The 18000-nt window shown below is 41.3% G+C and overlaps 1 protein-coding gene across 2 annotated transcripts; it reads right to left on the bottom strand.

Annotated features, from left to right (window-relative positions):
• Window positions 1–4051: 4051 nt before the first annotated feature.
• Window positions 4052–13073, bottom strand: LOC121305400 (C-type lectin domain family 4 member A-like). Of its 2 annotated transcripts, none has more exons than XM_041237052.1 (6): window positions 12586–13073; window positions 12111–12200; window positions 11596–11748; window positions 11163–11317; window positions 4935–5037; window positions 4052–4791 (listed from the first exon to the last, which is right to left on the bottom strand). In XM_041237052.1, the coding sequence occupies exons 1-6, from the start codon at window positions 12692–12694 to the stop codon at window positions 4664–4666; spliced, it is 738 nt and encodes a 245-aa protein (XP_041092986.1). In that variant the 5' UTR covers window positions 12695–13073; the 3' UTR covers window positions 4052–4663. The 2 variants fall into 2 exon arrangements, with proteins under 2 accessions (XP_041092986.1, XP_041092985.1); XM_041237051.1 differs by having other exon boundaries at window positions 12111–12209; window positions 12586–13071.
• Between the last annotated feature and the right edge of the window lie 4927 nt (window positions 13074–18000).

Raw genomic sequence — 18000 nt, 5'->3', positions numbered from 1 at the left:
CACTTGTCACTGAGCTGTGCTCAGATAAAACATTTTTATATTTTTATTTGGACAAACAATTCTACCAAATGGCCACACGGTGGCAGCATTGGATAAGGAATCGCGAGAGCCACGTTCTGCTTTTAGTCGAATTCGCTCTTATAATTTACTGTGTGCTTTATTATTTTGCTCTTTCTTGAATTGATTTTATGGTACTTTCATATCTGATCTTATCTGTATTATATTTTTTTTAATGTGATGCTTTCTACTGTGATAACTTGTAACAATTGTAAGTCACCCTGGATAAGGGCGTCTGCTAAGAAATAAATATTACCGCTACTGCTAGTAATAACAGAGCTGTAATCAAGTCATTTTTGTCAAGTCTCAAGTCACAACGGTCAAGTGTCAGAGCTGGTATTAGCCACCCTGATTGAATTTAAGAAGAAGACGACACTCACACTCACACACACACACTGTACTAATGCGTTAGGAATAGCCATCACTGTACTAATGCGTTAGGAATATCGGGTAGTAAATGCTTTTTACACATCAGCGAATTGCATTCCGCATTCACAGAAAACAGCATTATCATCAAGAACATCTGATAAAATAAAAAAATCCCACTGACTCACACTGCTTTCACTTTTTACCTTTCACTTTTCAGAATCTCCTCTTGGCAGTTTAACAGGGGGTGCAGGGCTGCATTCCAGTACTCAGGCTCCATTTAAATCCTGCCTGCCTTCACTTCCTCTCACTAAACACACACACATTCCCTTCTCAGAAATGAACGCAGAGCTGACTGACCGCAGAAAAGGAGAAGTGTGTTCTGTTTACACACTCTTTACGTTGACTTCTGACGAGCACATTAAAATTACTGCAGCATCGGAATGTTTTTTTAAACAAAACAAAAAGGGGTTACATCTGAGCACTAGGATTGAACACACACATACGTTAATCTTACTTGTCTGTTTGCAGGAACACTGTTCTAATATTAAACACTGCCTTCTGAAACACAGACACCACACACACACATATATATATATACATATATATATATATATATATATATATATATATATATATATATATATATACAGTGTAATATAAATACATGACATACTACATGTAGTCTCCACAGAGATATATATGTACACACTTAGGACATACACTTGTGTATGTATGCACCACAATATATGTTAATAATGATATATATATAGATATATATATATATATTCTATATATATATATATATATATATATATATATATATATATATATATATATAGTCACCTTTTTGCTTGACACAGAGGCTCTCACTGGGTTCTCCCTTCTGAATCACAACCCAACACACAGGATTGTACTGAAACAGCGCTCACTTTTAATAAACACAAAATGAAATAAACACAAAACAAACACCTAGCTCCTATTTGGAGCACTCACTAAACATAAACAGGAACCTAACTATCACGCAGGACGGCTAAACCATTTACCTGCCACAAACATTGAAAAACACACCCTCACACAATACCTCGATAGGACTGCTCACTCACACAGTCGGGCTCTTCTCTCAGCAGCAGCCTGGAACAGACTGGCTGCCTCTCTTAAATACCCTGCACCTGGCTCTAATTTACAATTACCACCAGGTGCAGGGGATAACTAAACAATAAAACAATTACACAATTAAACCCCATAACACCCAAATGTGCATTCTCACAAGGTTTTAGCAGGGAAGGATTTTAACCCCCTCCCTGCTATCTCACTATATATATATATATATATATATATATATATATATATATATATATATATATATATATATATATATATATATATATATATATCTCACGAGAAGGCACTCTAATAAAGCCAAGTCTCAGGCAGTAATTGTGCGTGCTGCGCTTATTCTTTAAATAATTTATATAAAATATGCAATGCAAATATTTTTAAATAGCATGTTTACACAGATAACCATGAATAAACTAAAATAAGAGGATAGATAGCGTCTCGCTTTGTTTCAATTTGACAAATTTGTCAACACTACTCTGTTTTAAAGATCGCTCATCTCCAGTACAATTATTCAGAGAAAGTGGATTCGTAACTAAATCTACTACAGGGTTTCCCTTGTCTGGTGAAATTAAAAAATATATAGAGAGAAAATGAAATTCTAAATACTGAAATGTATTATTTTTCTCAATAACAATCGGCGAAATTCAGTGCTTACCCGGCATATTAACACCCGCCTCTGCTCACGAATGATTGGACTGTTGTGCCAGAAGAATGCACAGCTTCTGCACGCTACAATAACTCAGTTTTAGAGAAACTTTACACACACAATTTACTTTTCATGCTAGCCAATATAATGGATATGGGGTACAACAATAACCCTGTGGTTTTCAGTCCAGTCTTGTCAGCTGTCACCTGATCTACTCACCCCCATGTTGTTCTCCTGCTCTCCTGCCCTGGGGCTGGTTTACTGTTGAGTAGACATCCTCAGAAGGTTTCTGCAGCCCAGTGTAAATACTGTCTGTCTCCATAGCTTGTGCAGTAGAGCAGTAAGCTAGACAGGAAGTCCTGCTACTATTTTATGGTGATGACTCTACAGGACTGGACAGAGGCTACAGGAAATGTCTTTTCACACTTAACTCTGTGCGGCTCAGAACTACCGCTGTCCCTCTCTATAAATAGTTCTGTAGATCAGTGAGATAAAGAGGAGGTTGTGAGTGTTATAATAATGGTGCAGACTGTACAGGGCATTGCTAATGGGAACATGCTCTCCTCCAGAGCTCCACTCATTCACTGGACTTGTTTCCCAGGACTTCAGTGGCTGATCATTTCTACCAGTGAATCCAGGGCAATCGGCTGGGCTTCACACCCTACAGTAGTTGATGAATGACCCAGGGTAAGAAGAAGAAGAAGAAGAAGAAGAAGAAGAGATCTCAAAGCACTGGGGATTCTATTGATAAAGACATTGTGAGGAGAAGTCCAGCACCAGAGACAGTAACAGTAAGTAACCAGCTTGGCTCGAAACACAACAGGGTGTTTGTGGAATGCTTCAAGATGCCATTCCTTATTCATTCAATGCTCTTCTTTTCCAGGATTTGGAAGGCTAGTAACAGACTGCTTGACATGCTGTCATTAAACCTGCAGCTACAGCTGTATTCCCAGCAGTCTGCTTCGTTGTGCGGACAGTCCTGTAGTTTGTATCTTGATTCCAGGTTCAGACTCACTATAGTACTATCCAGTACCAATCGCATTCTCCAAACAGGCTACAGAGCAGCACTAGTGACCAGGAAACAAGCCCAGCACACACGCAAAAAAAATGTATTTCTATTACAGTTTGTCTTACTGTAGATGGTTTTATATAGTTCATATATTTGAAATACACAGCTTTCCAATGCATATTGTGATGGAGTGTAGCTTCCACACTGGAATTTAGAGGCTTTGGGACCCTGGGGTTTGGATTGAACACTCCATCTTGCTGAAGCTCATTGAGGCCAGCGAGCCATGTTGGTAAAGGTATGATAATGACGTAATTGATTCATTTTGGCAAATGTGAAACAGCTGACAATGATAGGCGGGTCTTTTAAATGCCCAGCAATCGAAGCGGTACAGAGGGGAGAGACAGCGGAGGAGGCCAGTGGTGTGGAACACAGCTGTGTTTATATAGCTGCTGTGATTACTGTTAAAAAGGGGGTTTGTTTCACCGGTAAACGGCTTACCTGTCCGGTGCAGTTAGTTGATACAGTAATAAAGTTTACACAGAGCTCCGGGAAGGAGCTAGTCTTTTTATTGTGAAAACTCACTGAGAATAAATAAACACACAGGCACTGACCTGCTGGAACTGAATTCACTGTGCTGTTTGGAACAAAAGTAAGCCAGTTCATCACAATACATTGTACTCACATTTTACACATACGAAACAGATGTTTATATGTATTTGAAATATTCATCTTTAACTTCATATATTAATCATTTTGTTTTTTAGTAATATATTGAAAATGTGTTTTCTTTGCATGTTGGTGAAGCTTTCCAGCAGCACTTGTGAGTGTGTCACAAACCACAGCACAGCAGCTCTCCACAAGGTATTTTACTACAGGAAGATCTGAGATGAGCATTACAAAAATAAGCCATTAACATGCTTAACATTTAAAAACAGAATCAGCATTCGATGCAAAGCAAACTGGAAAAGCTGTAGCATTACTAAACTAGTAACACTAGTACTGGTAAACTAACTAGTAATAGGACAGCACTTGTCTGGTCAATATATAAAATGAAATGGTTTCTCATCTGTACACTGCTAGAAATACATCAAATATAAATCAATAGAGCAAGACAACAACTAAACTGTGAACAGGGTACGGGGTGAATTCACATTGCATGGAAAGCAAACTCCATCCTGATTGCATGTTTTTAATTGTCACAGCAATTAATTTAAACACTCAAATATAGTGTAAAGAAATGTACATATTCTGAAATCTAAAAAACTAACACCATTTACACAGCGGTTACGTCAAGATTTGCTTTTTAAAAAGGAAACCCTGTTCTAAACCCTGCTGCTAATTTTCTGTGTTTCCTCTTCAATGGAGCTGTAGAAGTGCAGCGAGTTGCTCAGCGGATTCATAACATTCACACTCAGGCTCTGCAATGAGATCTTCTCTGTTCCTCAAGTGAAGAGTCTGTGGATTCACTCAGAAGCGCACAGCATCCTGCTCACAGATCCAGGGATAATCTCTGTTACACGACTCTGCATATACATGACTTCCATACACAGAGGCACAATGATCCTGTTGGTGTTGTCTGGAAACTGAAATCCTGCCAGAAACAATGAAAGCAGCATCAGCACCAGCGGTTTGTTGCAATACAATAAGCAGGTGATGTTTTTCATCTGAGAAATTCCAGTCATGTAGTTCATTCAGTATCCTGTGAAGTAATAAAAACACAAAGAGGAGACTCACTTCTCATCAAGCTGAGTGCCATCAACCCAAAGCCAGTGAGGATCTTTTCTACGCAGTCCAATCCATTATAGCTGTATCCAGTTATAGCTCTGTGTATGGTGTCCTGTAGAGATAGACAAGAATCTATTGAAACATGTGAAGCAATGGACACTCTTACAAGGGTTTTTCTCAGTTGTCTTTACAGGTCGCTTGTGTTTTTATTTTATCTTCAATAACTGTAAGTGTAGCAGGGTTGCAGTTTCACCAGCGTATCCATTGTAATGATGCATAATCTGTATATATTAGAGCGACCTCTTGTGGTCAGCGAGTGGAATGGCAAGCGCTAATAGGAATGCAGATGGACTGATCCAAAAGAAGTCATGGGGGGAATGTAATATTCAAATGTGAAAAACACCAAAAACCCTGTGTTTCCAGAATATCAACATCATCTGAATGAATGCTTATAAACTTCCAGTTGTATATATTTTGTCTTTATGGGCTCAATGACACTACAGAAACTTGGGTCAGTCCATCTGTAAGAAACCGCCATCACTGCAATCACCAGGGCCGGCCTTAGGGCAAGGCATGCAAGGCGGTAGCCTAGGGCCCCACCCCCAAGGGCCCCTGCGTGCGTCAAACTGTGTGTATGACATCTTGAAATGAATCCGATTCAGACTCCTCACAATAATCATCTCTTGATTTCTGCTTCCCAATGTGCTGTTTGCACTGACTGAGAAAGCGGACGTGTTTCCTCATGTGTGTGTACTGGGTTTGTGTGCTGCCATAACGTGCATTAATAAGGGCGCGGGTTTATTTTCACTTAACATTTAACAAAGTAAAGTAGCCTACAATCAGAGGACAAAAAGCACTTAAACTAGCAGCACAGCATCGCAACAATGGACATAAGAATTAAAAAATGCAACATCAAAGTGTTAGCTGTGTGATAATCAATAGCCTGTCCCTCCTAAATTCTACTGAAAAAAACCAAGGGCAGGGCAGTGCAGGCAGGGCAGGGCAGGCCAGGGCAGGGCAGCCTCATATTTTAGTTTTTTTGGAGTCTGTTCATAAAGTGAGTACTACTGATAGATAATGAAGTAGAGACTGTGTGTATAAAGAAGGACCACCACACCAACGCTCTGAATAGGTATCTGTAACAAATGAAATGTGTGGAAGTCGGCTACACTCGTAAATACTGCGTGCTATCAAATATAAAATAAAGCCCCTTGGCTAAAATATTCAGAAAAAAAATACATGATTGTGTTTTGCTTGGCATATTGTTTTCATGTACAGTAATTTACCCAGCAAAAATGAAAGAGCACTCAAATCTGCAGCTGAATGCATCCAAATGTGAAAAGTTACACGTGAATTTGATAAGCAGATCAGTCAGATCTAATTTTAGATTTATATAAAAAGGATAACGTTTGGAAACAGTTTTCATTTCTCTTAGAAATGACGGCACACATGCAGTGTGGTTCTGCTTGCTTCATTACTGAAGGTCAGCAGTAGCTGCTGTTTTATTGATATGTGTGGGCGGCTTTCTTTAAATTGGGATAATAGGGCCCCACACAGACTATGGCCCTCGCTCTAGTATTCTAATATTATTTGTCTTCATTCTTGTACATATCGTTATTAATGTGTTTGCATTTCATGATATGTAGTGGGAAAGGTTTAGCCCCAGTCACTGAGCTTTCAAATAGCCAATGGTTAACAAGCTGCTTTGAGAAAGTCCCATGGAGGAAGAAGTGTCTTGTGTTAAGATGGAAACGAGAAAAATATGAACCCATCTCTGTGAATTGTACAGAACCCAAAGGGATGTCATAAAAATAAAACAGTCTTAATATATTGACTTCTGTTTCTCCAGATCCTGAGATAAATGATCTTGTGATCTTGATACAAAAATGTTATTTATTCATTATTTTATTATGATTTCCCTTTAGCGGTTCTGTAGAATTGAACTCCAAGTGTCTGTAATTAGAAAGCTCTCTGTTACTCTTACCAGCTCCTCCTTGTTCTCAATCACAGCAAGATGAGCCCCGAGTTTGGAACAGGACTCGTTAGCAAAGTCCCAGGACTTCCACTCAGTGGATAAGAAATAACAGCTTCCATTGTATCCCTTCCTCCATCCATCCAGACAGACTGCACACGACTCCACTGAAAACAATGAGAGCGGCATGAATGGTTTATTTAAGCAGAATAATGAATAAAATACAAGCATGATAAAAGCAGCACCTTCTATACACAGACTTGCTGTCTCCACTCCAGTCTTCAAGATGCTGAAATAATAATGTGATCATTGTGGACACTGTGACATGTCACAGGGTTGGGGGGTGGGGGGGCACCACAGCACTTGAGGGACATTCATTCCAATCATGTATTCAGGGACAACATGAGGTACAGTATAGAATTCACAGGGATACCAAAATATCTACCTTCCTTGCCAGTGTTAGGATCTCCACATAGTCTCTGCCTGAGGCCCTTCTTATACTTGCTGAGCTCTCTGGTGATGACATCGTTGTAATTCTCCAGACAGGCTGGACTGGTCGACTGGGAGTTGGTGTGATTGTGACGCACTTGTAGACCTACTGAAAAAACAGCAGAGTTTATTACCAGTGCTGCAGATCAGTGCATCAGTTCAGTTGATCAATCAGAATGCTGTATAAAACAGTAAGTTTAAAAGTCTGGCTTTGAAAAAAAATACAAATTGAATAAATAGGAAAACATTATTGAAAAAGTTGCAACAGGCTAAAACGGACATGACAGCTTTCTGTACTTGTGATTTTAACAGCAGAACTGTTGTGTAGCTGAGTGTTAAATTCAAATATAACATTTTCAATGCTGCTTCACATTTTAAGAAAGCCATTCAAGTTAACTGAGCTGCAGTCTTGTACTACCTGCAGATTGATAGCTTTAGATAAAAACTCAGAACAACGTTTAAACCTGTCCTTACTTGCTGTCCCCATGACGATCACTGCCAAGAGCAAGACCCCCACTGTGACCCCCAGAGCAATGGTGACCCTGGACTGAGAAGTGTGCTCGACTGGGGGGACTGGGAGAGAGAGAGGAGAATATGATCAGCTCGAAAACATTCTAGTCTAGAGAGATATACTTGTATTGTGCTGTTTTGTAAAGCCAGGTAATTTCTGTACTGTTGCATATTACTTCAGCAATGCCTTTGATTGTACTGTTGTATGTTATTTGCTGAATAAATACAGAAGTCCAGAAATACATCAGCAGTGATTTCAGAAGTGAACACAACAACACAAAACTAATTCAAGTAAAATAAGATGAAATACCAGGAAACAATCTTCAAACACATATTGTATTTTAATTCAGGAGATGAGCTATCAAGTGTTATAATTCATCAGTAAGCAGTGAAATAGTTTCAAGTAGAAAGAGTTTTGGAGTGTTTCTGGAAGCACGGTACCTGCTTTGTGTTCCGGAGGGGGGCTGGTTGCTGTTGAATTGGGAGCTCCTGTACCCCCAGCTGGGATTTTAGAGAATTTGATATCTGCGTAGGTCACCTCCTCAGCCATCACCCTTCTCTCTCAACTGCCCTGTGAAGACAGAGAGACCAGGAAACGAGAGAAAGAGGAAGAAGGGTGGTGAAGAGAGGAAATGGTTGATGCGTCATGAAGATATATTAAGCTCCCTGCAAGACAGACCAGTCAAACCAAACTTTAATAACGATCTTCAGTCTCTTCAAGGATCAGCATTGGGATTCCCCTGCATAATCAGAGCTGCCTGCCTGCAAGTTGGCTACGAATTTCTGGCAGAACTGCATTTCCTCCAACAATGTGACAGTTCTGGTTAGCTAAGCTGTCGGCTTGCAGTGTGCAAAGAGGTGGGCTGACGGCACGCGTTTCAGAGGACGCGCATGATAGTCTGTCGCTGCCGAGTCGAAACGGGAAGCTGCAGCGCTGAGACAAGGTCTTAAAAAACAACTGGATATTCCAAATTGGGGAGAAAAATGAAATAATAATAATAATAATAATAATAGTGTACTTGCATGACCTTGCGTATCTTTAGGTCTTTCTGCCTCTTCCATTCATCTGTAGTAGAACGGCCCAGGGTCTGGGGGAATGACTGCAGGAACTCAAAGAGACAGCTGATTGGGAGGTTCAGAAGTGTTGTGGATTTATTTTATTAAGTTCACAGTAATTGTTGTTGCTTCATTGGCACGAGCAATAAACTTTGAACAAACAAAAAAAAAAAAACAGTTTAAACAAACACTTTACCTAAACGTATACTAGTTTATAATGAAAAGAGAAACCTGGCTTCAGCAACCATCAGTTTTTTTTTTATATTGTTTCCAGGCCCGTAGAACCCAGCTACTGCCTGCTCTCTCCCCCCTGCTGATCCAGGCTCTGGCTTTTATATCCCTTACCCTGGAAACAAAATAATACCTACCTACTTTAAAATCTTCACAGAGTTTTTCTTTCCTTCTGGTTTTCCCTTTTATAACCCAGAGCTGATGGACACCCCCTTCTCCAGCTCCAGGCTCTCTCCAGAGCTATTGCACACCCCCTTCTCCAGCATCCCCTGCTCCAGCTCCAGAGCTGATGGACACCCCCTTCTCCAGCTCCAGGCTCTCTCCAGAGCTATTGCACACCCCCTCCAGAGCTCCAGCACACCCCCTGCTCCAGCTCCAGGCTCTCTCCAGAGCTATTGCACACCCCCTTCTCCACCCCCTGCTCCAGCTCCAGAGCTGATGGACAGCTCCAGCTGCTCTCTCCACATGGACACACCCTGCTCCAGCAGCCCCTGCTCCAGCTCCAGGTTGGCTCCAGAGCTGATGGACACCCCCACTCCAGCAGCCCCTGCTCCAGTTCCAGAGATGATGGACACCCCCTACTCCAGCTCCAGGCTGCTCCAGCTGATGGCTGGCTCCAGGCTGGCTCCAGAGCTGATGGACACCCCCTGCTCCAGCTCCAGGCTGGCTCCAGAGCTGATGGACACCCCCTGCTCCAGCTCCAGGCTGGCTCCAGAGCTGATGGACACCCCCTGCTCCAGAGCTGCTCCGGTGCAGCTCCACTGCTGCTCCAGCCCCGGCTGCTTTTAACTAGCTTCAGCTCCGGAGCCACAGAAAATAGAGCAAACTAGGATGGGATCATTATTTATAAAGTTTTCTAAATTAAGTCCCTGGGAACCAGCTTTTGGCCAATCAAAAGTCAGGACCTTGAACCTCCACTAGCCGTCATTTAGGCAGCCGCATTAAAAACAATTTAATTATTATAATAAACAGTGAAGAATCACAGATTGAAGTCGTAGCTGCACAACTGCAGCACTGTACGTTTCAACAGAAACATGTCTATATGCAGGTATATTATGATAATACAAAACTATACAATAGAGACTGTGTGTATAAAGAAGGACCACCACACCAACGCTCTGAATAGGTATCTGTAACAAATGAAATGTTTGGAAGTCGGCTACACTCGTAAATACTGTGTGCTATCAAATATAAAATAAAGCCCCTTGGCTAAAATATTCAGAAAAAAAATACATGATTGTGTTTTGCTTGGCATATTGTTTTCATGTACAGTAATTTACCCAGCAAAAATGAAAGAGCACTCAAATCTGCAGCTGAATGCATCCAAATGTGAAAAGTTACACGTGAATTTGATAAGCAGATCAGTCAGATCTAATTTTAGATTTATATAAAAAGGATAACGTTTGGAAACAGTTTTCATTTCTCTTAGAAATGACGGCACACATGCAGTGTGGTTCTGCTTGCTTCATTGCTGAAGGTCAGCAGTAGCTGCTGTTTTATTGATATGTGTGGGCGGCTTTCTTTAAATTGGGATAATAGGGCCCCACACAGACTATGGCCCTCGCTCTAGTATTCTAATATTATTTGTTTTCATTCTTGTACATATCGTTATTAATGTGTTTGTATTTCATGATATGTAGTGGGAAAGGTTTAGCCCCAGTCACTGAGCTTTCAAATAGCCAATGGTTAACAAGCTGCTTTGAGAAAGTCCCATGGAGGAAGAAGTGTCTTGTGTTAAGATGGAAACGAGAAAAATATGAACCCATCTCTGTGAATTGTACAGAACCCAAAGGGATGTCATAAAAATAAAACAGTCTTAATATATTGACTTCTGTTTTCTCCAGATCCTGAGATAAATGATCTTGTGATCTTGATATAAAAATGTTATTTATTCATTATTTTATTATGATTTCCCTTTAGCGGTTCTGTAGAATTGAACTCCGAGTGTCTGTAATTAGAAAGCTCTCTGTTACTCTTACCAGCTCCTCCTCATTCTCAATCACAGCAAGATGAGCCCCGAGTTTGGAACAGGACTCGTTAGCAAAGTCCCAGGACTTCCGCTCAGTGGATAAGAAATAACAGCTTCCATTGTATCCCTTCCTCCATCCATCCAGACAGACTGCACACGACTCCACTGAAAACAATGAGAGCGGCATGAATGGTTTATTTAAGCAGAATAATGAATAAAATACAAGCATGATAAAAGCAGCACCTTCTATACACAGACTTGCTGTCTCCACTCCAGTCTTCAAGATGCTGAAATAATAATGTGATCATTGTGGACAGTGTGACATGTCACAGGGTTGGGGGGTGGGGGGGCACCACAGCACTTGAGGGACATTCATTCCAATCATGTATTCAGGGACAACATGAGGTACAGTATAGAATTCACAGGGATACCAAAATATCTACCTTCCTTGCCAGTGTTAGGATCTCCACATAGTCTCTGCCTGAGGCCCTTCTTATACTTGCTGAGCTCTCTGGTGATGACATCGTTGTAATTCTCCAGACAGGGTGAATTCATCGACTGGGAGTTGCTGTGATTGTGACGCACTTGTAGACCTACTGAAAAAACAGCAGAGTTTATTACCAGTGCTGCAGATCAGTGCATCAGTTCAGTTGATCAATCAGAATGCTGTATAAAACAGTAAGTTTAAAAGTCGGGCTTTGAAAAAAAATACAAATTGAATAAATAGGAAAACATTGAAAAAGTTGCAACAGGCTAAAACGGACATGACAGCTTTCTGTACTTGTGATTTTAACAGCAGAACTGTTGTGTAGCTGAGTGTTAAATTCAAATATAACATTTTCAATGCTGCTTCACATTTTAAGAAAGCCATTCAAGTTAACTGAGCTGCAGTCTTGTACTACCTGCAGATTGATAGCTTTAGATAAAAACTCAGAACAACGTTTAAACCTGTTCTTACTTGCTGTCCCCATGACGATCACTGCCAAGAGCAAGACCCCCACTGTGACCCCCAGAGCAATGGTGACCCTGGACTGAGAAGTGTGCTCGACTGGGGGGACTGGGAGAGAGAGGAGAATATGATCAGCTCGAAAACATTCTAGTCTAGAGAGATATACTTGTATTGTGCTGTTTTGTAAAGCCAGGTAATTTCTGTACTGTTGCATATTACTTCAGCAATGCCTTTGATTGTAATGTTGTATGTTATTTGCTGAATAAATACAGAAGTCCAGAAATACATCAGCAGTGATTTCAGAAGTGAACACAACAACACAAAACTAATTCAAGTAAAATAAGATGAAATACCAGGAAACAATCTTCAAACAAATATTGTATTTTAATTCAGGAGATGAGCTATCAAGTGTTATAATTCATCAGTAAGCAGTGAAATAGTTTCAAGTAGAAAGAGTTTTGGAGTGTTTCTGGAAGCACGGTACCTGCTTTGTGTTCCGGAGGGGGGCTGGTTGCTGTTGAATTGGGAGCTCCTGTACCCCCAGCTGGGATTTTAGAGAATTTGATATCTGCGTAGGTCACCTCCTCAGCCATCGCCCTTCTCTCTCAACTGCCCTGTGAAGACAGAGAGACCAGGAAACGAGAGAAAGAGGAAGAAGCGTGGTGAAGAGAGGAAATGGTTGATGCGTCATGAAGATATATTAAGCTCCCTGCAAGACAGACCAGTCAAACCAAACTTTAATAACGATCTTCAGTCACTTCAAGGATCAGCATTGGGATTCGCCTGCATAATCAGGGCTGCCTGCCTGCAAGTTGGCTACGAATTTCTGGCAGAACTGCATTTCCTCCAACAATGTGACAGTTCTGGTTAGCTAAGCTGTCGGCTTGCAGTGTGCAAAGAGGTGGGCTGACGGCACGCGTTTCAGAGGACGCGCATGATAGTCTGTCGCTGCCGAGTCGAAACGGGAAGTTGCAGCGCTGAGACAAGGTTTTAAAAAACAACTGGATATTCCAAATTGGGGAGAAAAATGAACAAAATAATAATAGTGTACTTGCATGACCTTGCGTATCTTTAGGTCTTTCTGCCTCTTCCATTCATCTGTAGTAGAACGGCCCAGGGTCTGGGGGAATGACTGCAGGAACTCAAAGAGACAGCTGATTGGGAGGTTCAGAAGTGTTGTGGATTTTATTAAGTTCACAGTAATTGTTGTTTCTTCATTGGCACAAGCAATAAACTTTGAACAAACAAAAAAAAAAAAACAGTTTAAACAAACACTTTACCTAAACTTATACTAGTTTATAATGAAAAGAGAAACCTGGCTTCAGCAACCATCACAGTTTTTTTTTTATATTGTTTCCAGGCCCGTAGAACCCAGCTACTGCCTGCTCTCTCCCCCCTGCTGATCCAGGCTCTGGCTTTTATATCCCTTACCCTGGAAACAAAATAATACCTACCTACTTTAAAATCTTCACAGAGTTTTTCTTTCCTTCTGGTTTTCCCTTTTATAACCCAGAGCTGATGGACACCCCCTTCTCCAGCTCCAGGCTCTCTCCAGAGCTATTGCACACCCCCTTCTCCAGCAGCCCCTGCTCCAGCTCCAGGCTGGCTCCAGAGCTGATGGACACCCCCTGCTCCAGCTCCAGGCTCTCTCCAGAGCTGATGGCACACCTCCCTGCTCCAGCAGCCCCTGCTCCAGCTCCAGGCTCTCTCCAGAGCTGATGGATTGCACACCCCCTTCTCCAGCCCCCTGCTCCAGCTCCAGCTCCAGAGCTGATGGACACCCCCTGCTCCAGCTCCAGGCTGGCTCCAGAGCTGATGGACACCCCCTGCTCCCCCCTGCTCCAGCTCCAGCTCCAGAGCTCCAGCAGCCCCTGCTCCAGCTCCAGGCTGGCTCCAGAGCTATGGACACCCCTGCTCCAGCTCCAGGCTGGCTCCAGAGCTGATGGACACCCCCTGCTCCAGCTCCAGGCTGGCTCCAGAGCTGATGGACACCCCCTGCTCCAGCTCCAGGCTGGCTCCAGAGCTGATGGACACCCCCTGCTCCAGAGCTGCTCCGGTGCAGCTCCACACTGCTGCTCCAGCCCCGGCTGCTTTTAACTAGCTTCAGCTCCGGAGCCACAGAAAATAGTGCAAACTAGGATGGGATCATTATTTATAAAGTTTTCTAAATTAAGTCCCTGGCAACCAGCTTTTGGCCAATCAAAAGTCAGGACCTAGAACCTCCACTAGCTGTCATTTAGGCAGCCGCATTAAAAACAATTTAATTATTATAATAAACGGTGAAGAATCACAGATTGAAGTCGTAGCTGCACAACCGCAGCACTGTACGTTTCAACAGAAATATGTCTATATGCAGGTATATTATGATAATACAAAACTATACAAGAAAAATAAGAACATGCTTTAAAAATAAATGTGTTTTTGTATCCTATAGACATACAAAGCAGTTATTATTTTTACAATATGTCTTTGCTATTGAGCAATTGATATGAGCATAATTATTAGTTTATGCAGGGTTCAAAAAATCCTTAGGGGCATCTGGCTCCTAAATTTTAAAATTCAGTTGCCTCAAAGAAAATTAGGGGTCAGACAAAATAATATGGCGACGCCCCCCCCCCCCCCCAGGAGATTTCCTGTAACCTGATTGGTCAATACGCCTGCCTTAATCCTCTGTGAAGTCGGCCAGAATATCCAAACTGTTTAATCACTGTTAGAAATCAATCGGACAAAAAATGAATTTGCTTGTGTAATTGAACTTTGTGAAAGTAAATCTCCTTTTTCGTACTCACCCTATGAACGCTAGCAAACAGAATGAACACTGAATGTGAAAGTGTTTGCAGCTGCTCTACGGTTTTAATGGCAAGTTGTAAAAATATCATACATGGATGCCGACACCGAGCAGCTTGATTTCAGTAGTTCTTTATGCAACAGCAGACTTTGAATAGACTTTCTGAACACACTGAAGAAGTAACTGGCAAACAGAACGATAAGCAACAAACACACTGGTGATCAGATAGGGTAGGAACTGAACTGATAATCACATCAATTGATATTACATTAATCACATCAATCAATATTATATTAATCACATCAATCAATATTATATTAATCACATCAATCAATATTATATTAATCACATCAATCCTTTATTCTGTTGTTCTGCATCAAATGTAATAACATTAACACAAACTTTTAAAGAGTAAAGGTGGCTTGATAAAGAATGTAACTCCTAGTTTAAAACAAGTCATCCAGCTTCTGCTTTTACATGCTTCTTTGTTTTCGGTTTCTTCCTGCTGCTGTCAAGAATAACGGCCTGTGGTTAGCAGCAGAAAGAACATGAAAGGGGGGTGGAGGGGAGGGGGGGGTCAAGATAAGCCCAGGTCCAGGAGTCCTTGCCAAATAACACAGGAGGGGAGACTTTTTGGGAAACTTTTGGGGCGTAAACAAAATGGGTATGTTAACTTGTGTATGATAAAAAGAAAAAGCTTTGTGAAAACTCTGCTGCGACAGAGAAACTTTTGGAGATTCTCTCCAGCATGCTGTTCTGACTTTGTTCTTGCTCACAATCAAGCTATCCGGTGTTATGCAATCAAGTGTCATTTCTGTAGTTTGTGTGCATGCAAATTCATCTGCGCATGTGTAAGGGTCTGTCTCTCACTTCATTTTCCTGGATAGGGATTCGTTTATATCTCTGTGTGTGTGGTGTGTGTGTGTGTCATGTATGTGTGTGTGTGTGTGTGTGTATATGTGTGTGTGTGTATATATATATATATATATACACACACACACACACACACACACAGTGCTGGCGTTCTCTTAACTATAACTAAAACAACAAGCCAGCAAACAACTGAATCAGTTCTGATTTATTTTCTTTTTTTTACTGCTGTAATTTAAATAGCAAATCTGCAGCTGTAGTTTTTTTAATGCACAATTACACAGGAAAAGAATACAAAACAAAACACGATTATATATATATATATATAGAGCCAATAAGATTATAACATGAATGTAGTCCTTTTAGTGGTACCACTTTAGCAACACGTGTGCCTTAAACACAATAAAAGTCTCTTGAGTTAACACTTATCTGATCCTTATGCGAAAAAACGAGTCCAGCCGTTTCCTTTCTGCTTGAAACCGAGCGATGTCCAGGACGCGTTTCAACGAGGTCCTTCAACCAAAAATTAAACATTGAGGACTGAGCTATTCCCAGCCCTCTCAGAGCTTCTGCAGGTCTTTATTAAGGATTTGATCCTCACACCACAAACTATAAATCAAAGCAGCCGTGCAAACTGCAGGCTTTGCCGCAGCGCCGAGCTCTCCCGCGGATGATTTTAACCTGACCCGCCCACCCGCTGATTGAGGACCAGCACAGCCAATCACATGCTGCCCTTCCCCTCGCCCAAGCAAACAATCATTCAATCCAACCAATTAACTGCAAAGCAACACGAAATCAACCCATTCCCACAAATACACCACAGCAGCGCTCATTAACCATTGTGCAGCAAGCGCACTGCCACACTCCACAATTCAGAGTATTACTATAAATAATCTCACAGCTCATTCTTTACAAATTAATCATTTCTGATTCCCCCGAGTGCTGTGTAATGTGGAGCTATAGTTTCTTAACATTAATGGATTTCAGAAATCATTTAGAAATAGTCTGCCCCTCAAACAGTTTTAAATATAATTTAGATTTATATGGCAGTTAGTATATAAATGAATTTCGAAAACGGGTCGCATTTTGTAATTTAAATAGGTATGAGCTACCAAAACGTATTTTTGTTTCATATGGTTATTAATGTATTTATTTGATTAAACTTTAATCGAGGTTTTCATTTTATCTTCATGAAGTCACCACAGCGCCTCGCGCCGCTCGGAACTTTCGCATTTTTAAATCCTAACGGTCTCTGCTCAGCTGAGTGGAACGTTCAGGAGCCGGTTGCCTAGCAGCGTCTCCCCCTCTTCTCTGCCCCGCCCTCTCTCCCTCTCTCGCTGCACAGGCTGGGAGTTCAGATTTAGCTTCGTTATATTATAGAGCGCAATTCTTTACTAACTTTTACAAACGAGCTGATTAGAGGCTTCGTGTTTTCAAGATGGTTCAGGTGCAGCCGGGCAGACTGACTGGAGCATCATTACAGGATACCGCACTGCGCTCGGCTTTGTGTGGCGGCTGATACACAAAATAACGAACGACTGTTAAAGAAATCCCATGTGTTGCTTTTTAATGCTAAATATGGATCTGGTATTCAAAGTAATATCTACAATTAATAATTCAGCTATATTCATATTCAGAATGTAATACAGTATTAAGACAGGTTCCAGTAATAGAAATCAATGTTCATTGACCATTCCCATACATTCTCTATATGTTTCCACATTGTGGTTGCAATCCACAGGCACAAGGGGCTCAGTGATGTTAACAACTAGAGCCCACAATTAACCAATATATTTAATGTAAAGAAATGGTTCATGTCTTTCTTTCTCATAGCTGCTTCTGTGTGTTTACACCAGTGCTATTTATTGAGTGTAATTACCCGTCTTGTCTAAGAATGTGCAGATTATATATAAAAAGATATTTATGAGAGAGTGGCCGGCGATGAGGGCTCTCCCGTGTGATAGTTGACCGCGACGGTAAAACTACTAGACAGTTACGATTGCGCATTAATGAGCGAGTATAAAAGTTACACTGGGAGAGAAGATATTCATTCACCACTATCTAGACACTTTGTAGATGCCAAACATTCAGCTTCAGATCTGCTGTGAATTCTGTGGCATACACGTAGCCCTGCTGCAAATTTGCGCTGTTCCTTTAAATAAAAATGTTGTATTTATTGTAACATGGTTAGAATTAGGGATGGGCGGATCGATCCAAAGAATCGATACTTCCGATCCTGAC

Source organism: Polyodon spathula, chromosome 43 (assembly GCF_017654505.1).
Source record: "Polyodon spathula isolate WHYD16114869_AA chromosome 43, ASM1765450v1, whole genome shotgun sequence".
NCBI lineage: Eukaryota > Metazoa > Chordata > Actinopteri > Acipenseriformes > Polyodontidae > Polyodon > Polyodon spathula.
This window is presented reverse-complemented; position numbering and strand designations above follow the sequence as displayed.